The sequence below is a fragment of the Canis lupus genome, chromosome 16 (genome assembly GCF_003254725.2).
Source record: "Canis lupus dingo isolate Sandy chromosome 16, ASM325472v2, whole genome shotgun sequence".
NCBI classification, from domain to species: domain Eukaryota; kingdom Metazoa; phylum Chordata; class Mammalia; order Carnivora; family Canidae; genus Canis; species Canis lupus.
The window spans coordinates 26,776,533-26,791,949 of NC_064258.1; the positions used below are offsets into that span (position 1 = coordinate 26,776,533).

A 15,417-nucleotide genomic window follows, 5' to 3' on the forward strand; every position below is an offset into this window, starting at 1 on the left:
AAAATTAGAGCTGAAAAAATGAAATAGTAACTAAAAAAGTGAAACAGATCAGTGAAACCAGAAGCTGATTCTTTGAAAATACCAATAAAATTGATAAAACTTTATCCAGACTCATTATTACTCATCAGTAATAATAAAATAATAATAATAATTAATAATAATAATAATAATAATAATACAAAAGCTCAGGACCAGGGGCACCTGGGTGGTACAGTCAGTCAAGCACCTGCCTTCAGTTCAGATCATGATCTTGGGATCTCAAGATTAAGCCCTGTGTCAGGCTCTCTGCTCAGTGGGAAGTCTGCTTCTCCCTCTCCTTCTGCTCCTCCTCTGCTCATGCTTGTGCTCTCTCTCTCAAATAAATACTTTTTAAAAAAATTTCAGGACCTCACAGAGGAATTCTACCAAACATTTAAAGATGGGTTAATACTTATTCTTCTCAAACTATTCTAAAAAAAGGGGGGGGGGAGGAAAATTTTCAAATCCGTTCTATGAGGTCAGCATTACCCTGATAACCAAACCAGATAAAGACACTCCAAAAAGAGAGATAGATAGAGAAAACTACAAGTCAATGTCTCTGATGAACATAGCTGCAAAAATCCTCAACAAAATGTTAACAAACTGAATCTAACTCTATATTTTAAAAAATCATTCACCACAATAAAGTGGGATTTATTCCCAGAATGCAAGAGTGGCTCAATATTCACAACTCAGTCAACGTGATATATCACATCAGTAAGAGAAAACATAGAAACCATATGATCATTTCAATTGATGTAAAAAAAGCACATGGAAAAGTACAGCATATATTAATAATAAAAACCCTCAAAGAGAAGGTTTAGAGGAAACATACCTCAAGATAACAAAGGCTGTATATGAAAAACCCACAGCTAATACCATCCTCAACAGATAAAAGGTGACAGCTTTTCTATGATTTAAGCAATACAAAAATATCCACTCTCCCTACTTTTATTCAATGTAGTACTAGAAGTCCTAGCCACAGCAATCAGACAACAAAAATAAATAAAATTAGTAAGGAAGAAGTAAAACTTTTACTATCTGCAGAGAACATAATACTATATACAGAAAGCTATAAATAATCCATCAAAAACCTACAAAACTGATAAATGAATTCAGTAAGGTCACAGGATAAAAAGTTAATATATAGAAATCCATTGCATTTTATACACTGATAATGAAGTAACAAAAAAAGAAATTAAGAAAAAAACACCTTTACATTATATCAAAAATAATACCTTGTAATAAACCTGAAGGAGGTGAAAGAATTATATTCTGAAAACTATAAAACAATGATGAAAGAAATTGAAGTTGAAACAAATAGAAAGATATTCTGTGCTCATGGGTTGGGAGAACAAATATAGTTAAAATGTCATTACAATCTAAAGCAATCTACAGATTTAATGCAATCCCTATCAAAATATCAACAGCATTGGGCTACTTGGATGGCCCAGCTGGCTAAGTGACTGACTCTTGATTTGGGCTCAGGTCATGCTCTCAGGATCATGAAATTGAGCCCTAGGTCAGGCTCTCTGCTTAGAGTGGAGTCGGTTTAGGATTCTCTCTCCTTCTTCCTTTATCCCTTCCCACTCACAATCTCTCTCTCTAAAAACAAAAAATAAAAAATAAAAGACCAACAGGATTTTTCACAGAACTAAAACAAATAATGCTAAATTTGTATGGAGCCACATAAGACTCCAAAAAGCCAAAGCAATCTTTTTTTTTTTTTAAGATTTTATTTATTTATTCATGAGAGACACGGAGAGAAGCAGAGATATACGCAGAGGGAGGAGAAGCAGGCTCCATGCAGGAGCCTGATATGGGACCTGATCCTAGAACTCCAGGATCATGCCCTGAGCCAAAGGCAGATGCTCAACCACTGAGCCACCCAGGTGTTCCGAGCCAAAGCAATCTTTAAAAACAAAACTATAACATCTGGAGATTTGAGTCCTTAGGTCTGAGATGGTGCCTGGGAATCTGTTTTTGTGAGTAGAGCTTCAGGTGATTCTTAAGGACCAAGCAGGTTTGGGAAATATTGGTGTTGCAGTTAATAACAAGGCTTTGATATCAGATGGATCTGGGTTCTAGTCACATTGCATTTGCTTGACAGCTGTGTGTTTTGAAGCACAGAAATAACCTCCTTAAGTGTTAGCTTCTTCTAATAGCAGTACTTACCTCTTAGAATTGAGAGGATTCAAAGAAATAACATATATAAAGAGTGAGGCCCACAATAAATATGCAATAAACATTATCCACTATACTCATGTTCTATTTAACCATAATTAGACAGATATTTGACCATTAAAGGCCAATGATGAAGAAAACTCACTTTGCTTTCTAGGTGGAGTTGAGATTTTACAGGAAAGTCAGTAAGGGGCACTGACTGGCTTAGTTGGTAGAGCATGTAACCCTTGATCTTGGCGTCCTGAGTCTGAGCCCACTTTGGGTATAGAGTTTTTAAAAAGTTATATCATCAATAAGACCCATTTTTTAAAAAAAGATTTTATTTATTCATTTTTTCAGGTGCCCCACTTGTTTTTAAATGGACCATATCCAAGTCTCTACTATGGACATTTTTCTTTACTTAGATTATTAGAAAGTCTTTACTATGGACATTTTTTTCTTTATTTACCTAGATTATTGGAGTTAAACACATTACCTTTCAGATGTATTTTAAGCATTTGTATTTTGTTTTGAGATGTAGATTCCTATTGTTATTAACCTTGAATTATTATTGCATCACTATTACTATTGAAACAAACTCCTAATTTTTCCCCAAAATTAATTCTTACATTCACATTGCCAGGTTAATTTGAAGTACCTTTTTAAGATGTGTAAAGTACACTATACTCTTATTAATATTCTCCTGTTCAAAATCTTCAGTAGAAACAAAAGCCAAGCCCCTTAAATCTCTCAAAAACCCACCAATCTTATTATCTTTATCTCCTGACACTATTCCAAATTTACATATGAAAGAAACCAATGGGATTGATCCCTGTTTTGTGAAGAAGCTTTATCATTTCCTGCCTCTGAGTCTTCATTGTTCCTAGTTCCCATAGGACTCCATCTCATTCACTCACCCTATAACCCAATTCTAATATATTCTATTAGAATATATGTAATTTCTTTTATTCAAAAAATAGATCTTGGGGCACCTTGGTGGCTTAGTGTTTGAGCATCTGCCTTTGGCTCAGGTCATGATCCCTGGGTCCTAGGATGGGCTCCCGCATTGGGCTCCCCTTGGGGATCCTGCTTCTCCTTCTGCCTATGTCTCTACCTCTCTCTGTGTATCTCTCATGAATAAATAAATAATAAATATTTTTTAAAAGTAAAAATTAAAACAAATTTTTTTAAATGTAAAGCAAAAACAACACTGGAGTTATCATAATCCCAGATTTCAAGATATATCACAAAGCTGTAGTAATTAAAACAGTATGGCACTGGCACAAAAATAGACACATAGATCAATGGAACAGAATGCCCAGAAATAAACCCATGACTGTATGGTCAATTAATCTTTAACAAAGGAGGTAAGAATATGAAAATGGGAAAAAGTCTCTTCAATAAATAGTGGTAGAAGAACTGAACAGCTACATGCAAAAAAGAACAAATGATGAGGATGTGAAGCTACTGTAACCCTTTTGCACTGGTGGCAGAAATGTAAAGTAGTAGAAAATAGTAAAATTAACAACAGTGTTAAGTAAAATTAACAGTAGTGGTAACAACCCTACTTACAATAGCCAGAAGAAAAACAAACCAAATGACCATTTACAGATAGATGGATAAGCAATTTATGGTACAAACAGGCAATGGAATATTATTCAGACTGAAAAAGGAATGAAATTTTGGTATAGTAATAAAATGGGTGAATTTGAAAACATATTATCAGGTGAAATAAATCAGATTCAAAAGTTTAAATACTGTATGATTCCACTTGGATTAGGTACCTAGAATATTCAAATTTAGAGACAGAAAGTATAATAGTGATTACCAAGCATTGTGGGGAAGGCTCATTGGGGAGTTATAGTTTAATGTGTAGAAAGTTTCAATGTTTCAATTTATAATAAAAATTATCTGGAGATAGTGATAGTGGCTGCAACAACAATGTGAATGTACTTATGTTTCTGAACTGCACATTTGAAAATGATTAAGAGGGTAAAATTTATGCTATACATATTTTACCACAGAAAATTGTATGTATTTTATACACAGTGTTTTAAAAACTAAGATAGTAGGTACAATCACTAAACTGTGAGAACAGTATATACTACTATTCACAGCAGCCGAGGGCACCCTAAAAGATGGTATATTGTTTGTTAGTATTTGGGGAATATACAGTCTAAACAAATTGAATTATTTTCCACAGTTGAAAGGGTGGAGGAAAAACAGAATATTTATTTAATACACACTATAAAGTGATTACATGTAAATAAAATGTGAGATAAGTCAAATCAATCCAGATAAATGTTTTTAAAAAAATTAACATTCATTCCTTATAATAAAACCTATTTGAAAATAAGAAAGGGGCATCCTAAAGGAGTACCATTTTATTTTTTATTTATTTATTTTTTTTAGTAGTACCATTTTAAATGTTATGCATTTTTGTCCATTAAAATTGATTATGCCTGGAGTTTTATTCAGCACAGTCAACCAGTGTGATTTTTCAGACCCAGCCAGGTGACTTCCAACAATCTATTTCATTACCATCAGTAATATGATATACTGACTTGTTTTAATCCTTTATGTGAGCATGCAAAAAGTTTATGTTTTAGGAACATGAAATCAACTCTTGTTTTCCATTCTGTAGGAAGAGGCAAATAAAAATTACCCTGCCCACATTGTAGAGATTTTTCTCATACTGTAATGTTTTAGATTTTTACTCAAGGAAAAACAAATAAAACCAATGTATAGCAGTGCTCATAATTATCATTTCTATTTTTAGTGCTGTCTTATTCCTGTCTTCCCTTATAGCTAGCCATAGTAGCAGTAAAAATGATGGCAATTGTCAGGAATTTCTTGTTTCCACCATATTCTTTTATAACTCTTTCAGTTTCTACCTCAGAATCATACAATATTTTCTACTCTGATCTTCCATAAATATTGTAATAGAGTATCTGTGCTAGTTTCTTTTTTAAAAAAATATTTTATTTATTTATTCGAGAGATAGTTAAAGAAAACAGGATCAGGGAGAGAGAGAAGCAGACACTCTGTTGAGAAGGAAGTCCAATGTGGGGCTCAATCCCAGGACCCCAGGATCATGACCAGTTGAAAGCAGACATTTAACCAACTGAGCCACCTAGGTGCTCCTGTGCTTATTTCTTTTGAGAGAACATTTTCATATTAGGTTTTGTGCTTATCATTTTTGTTTGAATTTCAAGATCAAGACTTAAATACAGATCTTAGCAAATCTGTGTTAGATTCCCTTTAAGATTAACTGTGCACAAGGAGGTAGTAACATCTACTATTTCTCATACTTAGTCACTAATGTCTGAAAATTGAAACAATATGTTTAGGATTCAATATCTCCTGCTATTTCTTTTTTTTTAAGATTTTATTTATTTATTCATAGAGACACACACAGAATGAGAGAGAGAGGCAGAGACACAAGCAGAGGGAGAAGTAGGCTCCATGCAGAGAACCTGATGTGGGACTCGATCCAGGGTTTCCAGGATCACGCCCCGGGCTGCAGGCTGCGCTAAACCGCTGCGCCACCGGGGCTGCCCTCTCCTGCTATTTCTTTGTAAACAAAAAGAATTATAAAATTTCTTGTGATGATGAATCCATTATAATTCAAATGAACATTTATATATGAAGCATGTAAAAAAACAATGATACTCTAATTTTCAGAATACCAAAATGATTTATTAGAACACTAACATGAAGCTAGCTTGATTATCTTTTGCTGGTAGAAATATATGATATAAATGAAGCCAAAAATCTTGCAGATACCATTTGGATAATATCTCCCATAATCTCTGCCCAGCACCTGTATCCTCCTTACCTTGAAACAGAAACTTTTCCAACATTATATCTATTGCTTATTTAATGATGAATAGTATAATGGTTTAAATCTGCTGACACAGATGTCTTATTTAATAAAGCATCACCTTAATCACAAATACTGTGGCAGAGTAGTGACTACCAAATATTCCTCATTCTGTTTACTAACTGTGGTGAATAAAAATGACATGCATTCTTTTTACACTTTAGCTATTTCCAAAAATCATTCTTAAAATGTGGAGATAGTTGGAGTTCCACCAATCATCTTGAAAACACCAGGAAGAGTATCACTGTTACAGGATCTATAGCTGAAAATTAGACTGAATCTAGATCATTGATGATATGGAACCCATTAACTCTTCTGGATAAACAATCTCCCCTACTTTTTAAATAATGGGAAAGAATAAGCCATCTACTGTTTAAGTCATTCTTAGTGGGTCTTGTGCAATTCCTAATTCATGATAGCCTATGTTTGGCTGCTTAGAAATAATGGAGAGTTAAAAATACAAGACAGTTTAGGCAATAATTTAGGAAATATTTTGTAAAGTAAATTTTATGAAATTAAAACTTATTACAAAGTTTAAAAATGAGTTTTTGTGAGAATTTGGGGTGACAAGTTTTAGATACTTTTTTACTTACTAATTTTTAAAATAAACATTAGTAAAGCTAGGTTATAATAGGACATTAATTGTATGGCAAATATTTCCATAATTATCAGGTAATATGTTAATATGTATATCCTTATTGAATATAATTAACATACAATGTTTTATTAGTCTCAGGTGTACAACATACTAATTTGACAGTTCTATGTATTATTCAATGTTCAACACAGTAAGCTTAAAAACATCTGTGACCAAACAATGTTATTATAGTATTATTAACTATATTCCCTATGCTGTACTTTTAATATATATATAAATATATATATATATTTATTTATTTACTTATTTATTTGAAGGAGAGAGAGAGAGGGTATATGAGTTGGGGGAGGGGCAGAGGGAGAGAATCTTCAAGTAGACTCCTAACTGAGCATGGATCCCAACATGAGGCTTGATTTCACTACCCATGAGATCATGACCTGAGCTGAAACAAAGAATCTGATGCTCAACTGACTGAGCCACCCAAGTGTCCTCTGCCTCCATCCTGTACTTTTTACCTCCATCACATTTATTTTATAACTAGAAGTTTGTACCTCTTAATCCACTGTATCTATTTCATGCATCCCCCAAACCACCTCCTTTATGGCAACCGCAACAAATTTGTTCTCTGTATATAAAAGTCTGAACAGATAGCCAAGACACACATGAAAAGACGCTCAACATCACTAATCGTCAGGGAAATGCAAATCAAAGCCACAGTCAGATATCACATCACACCTGTCAGAATGACTAGTTTCAAAAACTAAGAGGGGCTCAGCAGTTGGGCATTTGCCTTCAGCTCAGGGCATGATCCTGGAGACCCAGGATTGAGTACCTCATCGGGCTTCCTGCATGGAGCCTGCTTCTCCCTCTGCCTCTGCCTATGTCTCTGCCTCTCTCTCTCTCTCTGTGTCTCTCATGAATAAATAAAATCTTAAAAAAAATAAGAAATAACAAGAGTTATTACATATATAATAATATATACTATATTATATATAATAACTAAATAAAAAATCTATATATACTTTATATATAATAAATATAACATACACCAATATATACTACATTATATATAATAAAATATGTATTATATATAACATATTATATATAATAACTAAATAAAAATAAGAAATAACAAGAGTTATTATATATTATTATTAATTATATAATATATAATAATATATTATTATTACATATATAATATATAGAGAGAGGGAGAGAGAGAATATTTGTCATAAAAGATAATGAGATCTTGCCATTGGTGACAACATGAATGGACCTAGAGGATATTATGCTAAGTGAAATAACTCAGGCAGAAAAAGACAAATACCATATGATTTAATGTGATATATGGAATCTAAGAAACAAACAAACAAATAATAAAAATAGCAGAAGCAGACCTATAAATACAGAGAACAAATTGATGGTTGCCAAGACAGGGTAGAGAGGAGATGGCCAAATGAGTGAAGGACAGTGAGAGAAACAGGAATGGTGATAAATGGTAACTACCCTTGTTGTGAGCATAGCTTAATGTATAGGCTTTCCAAAAATCACTGTTATATACCTGAAACTAATGTTGTATGTCATCTATACTTCAATAAAAATTCAAGTATTGTGTATACAAAATATAGTTATTATAATAAATATTCTATATTTATGTAAATGAGTTGTTGGAAGGTTCATGAAAATAGAGAGTGGTTACATCTCAGGTGTGTGCCTTTGAAAGATTTTGCTTTAGTCTCTTTATCTTTATTATTTTCATTGCAAAAATGACTATATATTATTTTAACAGCTATTTTAAACAATTATAGGAAAAGATAAATTCATGGCATTGGTACTCTCTATGTAATATGAGACAGGTTAATAAAATACAGTGAATAAACAGTATGATTCCCAGTACAGTGAATATACATAATTTCCATGAAAAAAAGTATGAATAGCCAATAAAATGTTCATAGCAAAGTAATGTGTGTGAATGCAGATTTAAGTTTTTTTCTTATTCTTAAAGTTTTTTATTTTTGAAATCAAATGTGCACTTAGTTATGAAAAAAATATTGAACATGCATTTGAAAATAAAGTATAAAATACTAGGAATTTATTTGGTAATAAAAGACTACGTACCTTATTAAGACCACAAACAGTTCCTTCTTTTACCCACATCTTATTGCCATCAATAAAATCATGTGGAAAATCCAATGCAACACAGAGGCGTCCATTTATTTTGGTATAAATAGCAGTGGCATTTGGAATATTAATTATTTCTTCTCCTCTATATTCACATATTAATTTTCCACATGGCAGATCCCTATAATTTACAAATAAATGAAATCATTAGCTTTTAATAAAAAGAAATATTAGAATATCATTTATAAAGTAAAATGATTTAGGTAAAGCATTGAAGGCTTGCAAAGAGACGCATGCAAATTAATTGTAAAACGACAAAAAGTATTAAGGCCTTGCCTGCATTGTTAAAAATAACTCAATATTTTAATAATTTTTAATTATTCTCAGCCTGATCACTTTTTTGGTAATAATTCCTTCACTCTTTTTTTGATTTTTAAAGATAAGTAATTCCAAGCTTATTCCATTTTTAAAAATTGGTAAAAGTTCATCTAATTATGAATCTCATTGGATTTTCTTTCCAATTTTTCAAACATAATACCTAATATCAGAATTATTAGTCCCAAAAAGACAAGACATTGAGACCCATATTCAAAAAGCATTATTCATAATAAATATTAAAATATAGCCATGAAGATTCATCATAAAGATAGTCTATAAACCACAGACAAACTGGTAAAAGTAACCAGAATATAAAAATGTATTAAAAGCAAAAGGGCAATAATAAAATTTAAAATTGACTTTCCAAGAGAAACAATGGAAACCAGAAGATTATTGAATGACAGATTCAAAAAATAAACAAACTGTCTTCCCATTCTATAGATAGAGAAAAAAATCTTTCAAAATGAAATATAGCATTTTCAGACAATAATTAAGAAAATTTGTCACCAGCAGTCCTGGACTAAAGAAAATGTAAACCAAGTTCTTTACACTGAAGGGAATTTATCCTAGATGGAAGCTTGCAGAAGTACAAAATGTATATAGCTTTACCAGATTAAGGAAGTCTCTCTTTTTTTCTTTTTATTTTATTTTATTTTATTTTATTTTATTTTGAGACTGAGAGAGAGAGAGGCAGGGAGAGAGAGGGAGAAGCAAGCACCACGCAGGGAGCCCAATGTGGGACTCGATCCCAGGACTCCAGGATTATGCCCTGGGCGGAAGGCAGGCGCCAAATTGCTGAGCCACCCAGGGATCCCCAAGGAAGTCTCTTTTTATACTTAGTTAGATGACAGTATCTATCATGGATCAGTGCTAGATTTTGTGATAAGTTAGACACAGAATCAAGAAAATTGTGCAGATAAATCTAAATGAGGAGGCTATGAGAGAGAAGATATATTTAAATCACCTACCCCCAAAACAGATATAAAACTGGGCAAATTTGTCAAAACAACCATTTTGGGGTGACAGATCAGACAGAAATTAAAGGCATGATCCTGAAAATAATAGCTCCATAAAGAGTAATGATAAACTCTCCTTATATCACATCCCTAGCTGACAGGGAGGCTACATGCATGTGCTAGAGAGAACTAAGAAGACTGACAGGAAGTAACACCAGTGAAAACTTTAAATTTGCCTAGAATATAAATGTACTCCCCAATTACAAAGAAAAGGGCAATGCCATGTGGCTCATATGATAAAATCTATAAAATGCATAAAGAAAAAAGTAATTCTACCTAAAATTTACAGAAAGCGAGAAATCAATGCAAAACACATTAATAAAAGAAAGGAATAGAACCATATAATCATTTCAAGAGTTGCAGAAAAAGCATTCAACAAACTACAACATCCATTCATGATAAAAATCCTCAATAAAGTAGGGTTAGAGGGAACATACCTCAACATAATCAATTATGAAAAACCCACAGGTAATATCCTCTTCAATGAGGAAAAACTGAGGTTTTTTTTTCCATATAGTCAGGACAGGGATGTCCAATCTCAACATTGCTATTTAACATAGTCCAAGAAGACCAAACACAGGAATTAGACACACACAAAAAGAAAAAAAAGGAAGGAAGGAAGGAAAGAAGGAAGGAAGGAAGGAAGGGAAAAAGACAAAGAAAAGGCATCCAAATTGCAAGAAAGAAAACAAAGTTTCACTATTTTCAGATAACATGATACTATATCACATACACAAATTAGGTAAAGTCACAGGACAGAAAAATCAACGTAGAGAAATCTGTCACATTTCTATACAACAATAATGAAGAAGCTGAAAGAAAAAAGAAAGAATTGATACCTTTTATAATTGCACCAAAAATCAAAACATACCTAGGAATAAACCTAAACAAAGAGGTAAAATATCTGTAATCTGAAAACTATAAAACACTAATGAAAGAATTTGAAGATGTCACAATGAAATGGAAAAACATTCCATTCCATACTTATGGATTGGAAGAACAAATACTGTTAAAAAGTCCATATTACCCAAAATAATCTACACATTCAAAGCAATCCTTATCAAAGTACCACCATTTTTTACAGAGCGGGAACAAGCAATCCTAAAATTTGTATGGAACCACAAAAGGCCTTGAATAACCTATAAGCAAACTTGAAAGAGAAAAGCAAAGCCAGAAGCATCACAGTTCTGGACTTCAAGGTATATCCCAAAGAAAATATAGCTCTGGTATAAAAACAGACACATAGATAAACAGAATAGAATAGAAAACCTACAAATGAAACCACAACTACATGGTCAATTAATCTTCAACAAAGCAGGAAAGAATATCCAGTGGGAAAAAGACAGTCTTTTCCAGCAAATGGTGTTGGGAAAACTGGATAGCAACATGCAGAACAATAAAACAATATTTTTGGACCACTTTCTTACACCATACACAGAAATAAATTCAAAATGGATGAAAAACCTAAATGTGAGGATGGGAATATCAAAATCTTAGAGAACACAGTCAATGACCTCTATGACATTGGTCACAGCAACTTCTAACTAGATATGGCTCCTGAGGCAAGTGAAACAAAAGCAAAAATAGACTATTGGGATTTAAGCAAAATACAAAGCTTCTGCACAGCAAAGGAAATAATCAACAAAACTAGAAGGAAACCTTTGGAATGGAAGAAGTATTTGCAAGTGGCATGCCCAATAAAGGGTTATTATACAAAATATATAAAGGACTGATACAACTCAGCGCCCAAAAAACCTTGAAATATCCAGTTAAAAAATGGGCAGAAGATATGAAGAGACATTTTTTCAAAGAAGACATATACATGGCCAATAGACACACAGAAAGATGCTCAACAATTGCAAGTCATCAAGGAAATGTAAATCAAAACTACAGTGAGATGTCACTTCACAACTGTCAGAATGGTAAAATCAATAACACAAGGAACAATAGGTGTTGGTGATGGAGAAAGGGGAAAACAATAGCTATTGGTGGGAATGCAAGGTGGTGTAGCTACTCTGGAAAATAGTATGGAGGTTAATAGAATTCAAGAGACACCTCACTGGCTTAGTAGTTGAGCATCTGCCTTTGGCTCAGATCATGAATCCAGCATCCTGGGATTGAGTCCCGCATCAGGATCCCTGCAGGGAGCCAGCTTCTCTCTCTGCCTATGTCTCCGCCTCCCCCTTTGTGTCCTTCATGAATAAATAAATAAAATCTTTAAAAAGTAGAACTCAAAAGTTAAAAATAGAACTACACTATTATCTAGCCAATGGCACTGCTAGATATTTACTGAAAGGATACAACTTCATGTTTACAGCCACATTATGTACAATAGCTAAATTATGGAAACTGTCAACTGACTGATGAATAGATAAAGAAAAAATGATATATATATAATTTATATATATGGTAGAAGTGATAAATATATGAAATGGTGTACATATATAATATATATTATATATATACATCATCAATTGGTGCTTATTACAAGTGCACTCGTATGTATATATATATATGTATATATATACATAATGAGCTGTTGCTCACTACAAGTCCACTTCTTTATTAAGAAGCAATGAGCAACAGTAATGAGCAATGTTGTAATGAGCAACAGTTGTATGGAAGTGTTGAGTGACCATATTGTACAACTGACACTAATATTACATTGTATATTAATTAACTGGAATTTTAATAGAAACATTGTTAAGAAATTTTTAAAAACATTGTTAAAAAGATATTAAACATATAGTTGCCATCCAAGTATGCATCAAAGTGAAATTTTAAAAATATCTGTTTATCCAATGACTTGGACTTGCATCTTTGTCACTTGTTATATCCCAAGAAAAAGTGAAACAAATACATGACTTTACAAAACCAATCACAAACAATACTACATGAGAATGTTCACAGCAGCATTATTCTTAATAACCCCAAACTAGAAAGTCTAAATTCCCACCAACTGTTAAATAACTTAAGAAATATAACCATATATATCCACACTGAAAAATTCAGCAATAAAAAATTATAAACTACTTATTTATACCACAAAAAGGATGGACCTTAAACACATTATGATCATTAAAAGAAACCATACAAAAACCCTTATGATTTCCCTTATATAAATTTTCCAGAAAATCCAAATATATGGAGACAAATAGCAGGTTACTGGTTGCTTGGGAATGGAATCAGGAATAAAGGTTGATTTCAGAATGGTCATGAAAGAAAACAGGCACCATGGAAATCTGGGGAAAAAGTAAAGAATAGATGATAATAGGAAAGTATTTAAGAAAATTGATTGGGGGTGCTGTAGCTGTGGCAGGGACTCAGCAATGGTGGCATGTGATGGGAAACTCTATACCTGCAAAAGGAACCATAACACTTCCAAAATCCATACCCCTGACACAGCACATTAAAATACTAAGCTTACATGAAAACTACAAAAGGTCCCTACCCACACCCCATCCCCATTCTAACAAGTAACAACAAAAGTGGATTATTACTGAAAGAACTGCAAGATACATATGATCTCCGAAGGCCAATGTGAAGGAAAACCCTAATCTTAAGAGGGGAGAGAGTGTCCCACTAGAGAAATTTGAGGATTCTCGTGCCCATAGCTACAACAAGAGCCAAGCTTCTAAAAGATTAATATAAATCCTCGCTCTAAAGGCCCATTTATTTCAGTGGCTATTATCCTATAGAACATGCCCAACTGTATGTGAAAAAGCAAAACAAACAAATAAAACACAGTCTAAAGAGATAAAACAAACATCAGAAGTGAAAATAATATAAAACAGATGTTGGAAGTACCAGACATGAAATTTAAAATAACTGTGATTAACATCTTAAAAGCTCTAAAGGCAAGTTGACAACATGAAAGGCTAGAGAGAAAATATCAGCAGATATATGGAACCTGTAAGAATAAGATATAATGAAAAGGAAATAATAGCAAAATAATAATAATAATAATAATAATAATAATAATAATAGAAATTAAGAATGGCTTCCAAGGGCTCATCAATAAAAAAAATAAGAAAAATAAAAAAAAATAAAAATAAAAAGAGCAGAAGATTAAAAAAAACTCAACGATAGGTCAATAGAAACTTCCTAAATGAAAACTCAATGGTAGAAAATAACAGAAAAAGAGAACAGAAAATCCAAGAACGATGGAACAGTATCAAAAAGTGTAACATAGGGCAGCCCCGGTGTCTTAGCGGTTTGGTGCCACCTTCGGCCCAGGGCGTGATTCTGGAGACCGGGGATCGAGTCCCACGTCAGGCTCCATGGAGCCTGCTTCCCCCTCTGCCTGTCTCTCTTTCTCTCTGTCTCTCTCTCTGTGTGTCTCTAATAAATAAATAAAAAATCTTTAAAAAAATGTAACATATTCAAAAGAATTACAGAAGGAAAATCGGGCAGAAAAAATATTTTTGAAAATAATGGCCAAGATCTTTCCAAACATCAAGCAGGATAAATACCAAAACATAAACCACCTACAAATATATGACATCCAACTGAAGAAACCAAAGTCAATGAGAAAATCTTGACAACTAGGTTGTGAGCACATCTTACTTACAGAGAAATAAGGATAAGAAATAAAATAGACTTATTAAAAAATCCTAAAATTAAGAAAAGAATGGAGGAGGGCCTCCTGGGTGGTTTAGTCCATTAAGCAATCCACTCTTGATTTGAACTCAGGTCATGATCTCAGGGTTGTGAGATTGAGCCCCAGGTCTGGCTCCACACCTAGCACAGTCTTCTTATCCCTCTCCCTCCACCTGCTTGTGCTGTCTCTCTTTCTCTCTCTCAAAGAAATAAATAATAAAAATTTTCCAAAAAAACTATAAGGCAATGGAAGAAAAATTTTGAGGGGTGAAAGCAGAAATATCTAACTTGGAATTCTGTCCAGTAAAATGATTCTTTGAAAGTTAAGGAGAAATAAAGACTTTCTGAGACAAACAAAAAGTGATAGAATTCTTTGCCAACAGATTTGTTTTGCAAGAAATGTTAAAAGAAGTTCTTCAGGCAGAAGGAAAATGATTTGGGATCAGAAAATTGGATCTACATAAGAAAAAGAAGAGCATCAGAAAATGGATACATTAAAAAAATATTTTAAAAGCCATACATTTTCAGTGGATAAAAAAACATGACGCAAAGCTAGCTTAACATCTGAAAATCAATTAATATAACATACTATATTAATAAAAGAATGGACAAAAATAGAATCATGTAAATAAATGGATGAG

At 32.9% G+C, this 15,417-nt stretch overlaps 1 protein-coding gene across 4 annotated transcripts in view; it reads right to left on the minus strand.

Annotated features, from left to right (window-relative positions):
- Positions 1–15,417, minus strand: part of ADAM2 (ADAM metallopeptidase domain 2) — a 130,678-nt gene that overhangs the window by 15,704 nt on the left and 99,557 nt on the right. For all 4 annotated transcript variants that reach the window (XM_049094838.1, XM_049094839.1, XM_049094837.1 and 1 more), the window contains one exon: positions 8,781–8,964. In XM_049094838.1, the coding sequence (XP_048950795.1) occupies positions 8,781–8,964 (184 nt within the window). The remainder of the gene's footprint in view (positions 1–8,780; positions 8,965–15,417) is intronic.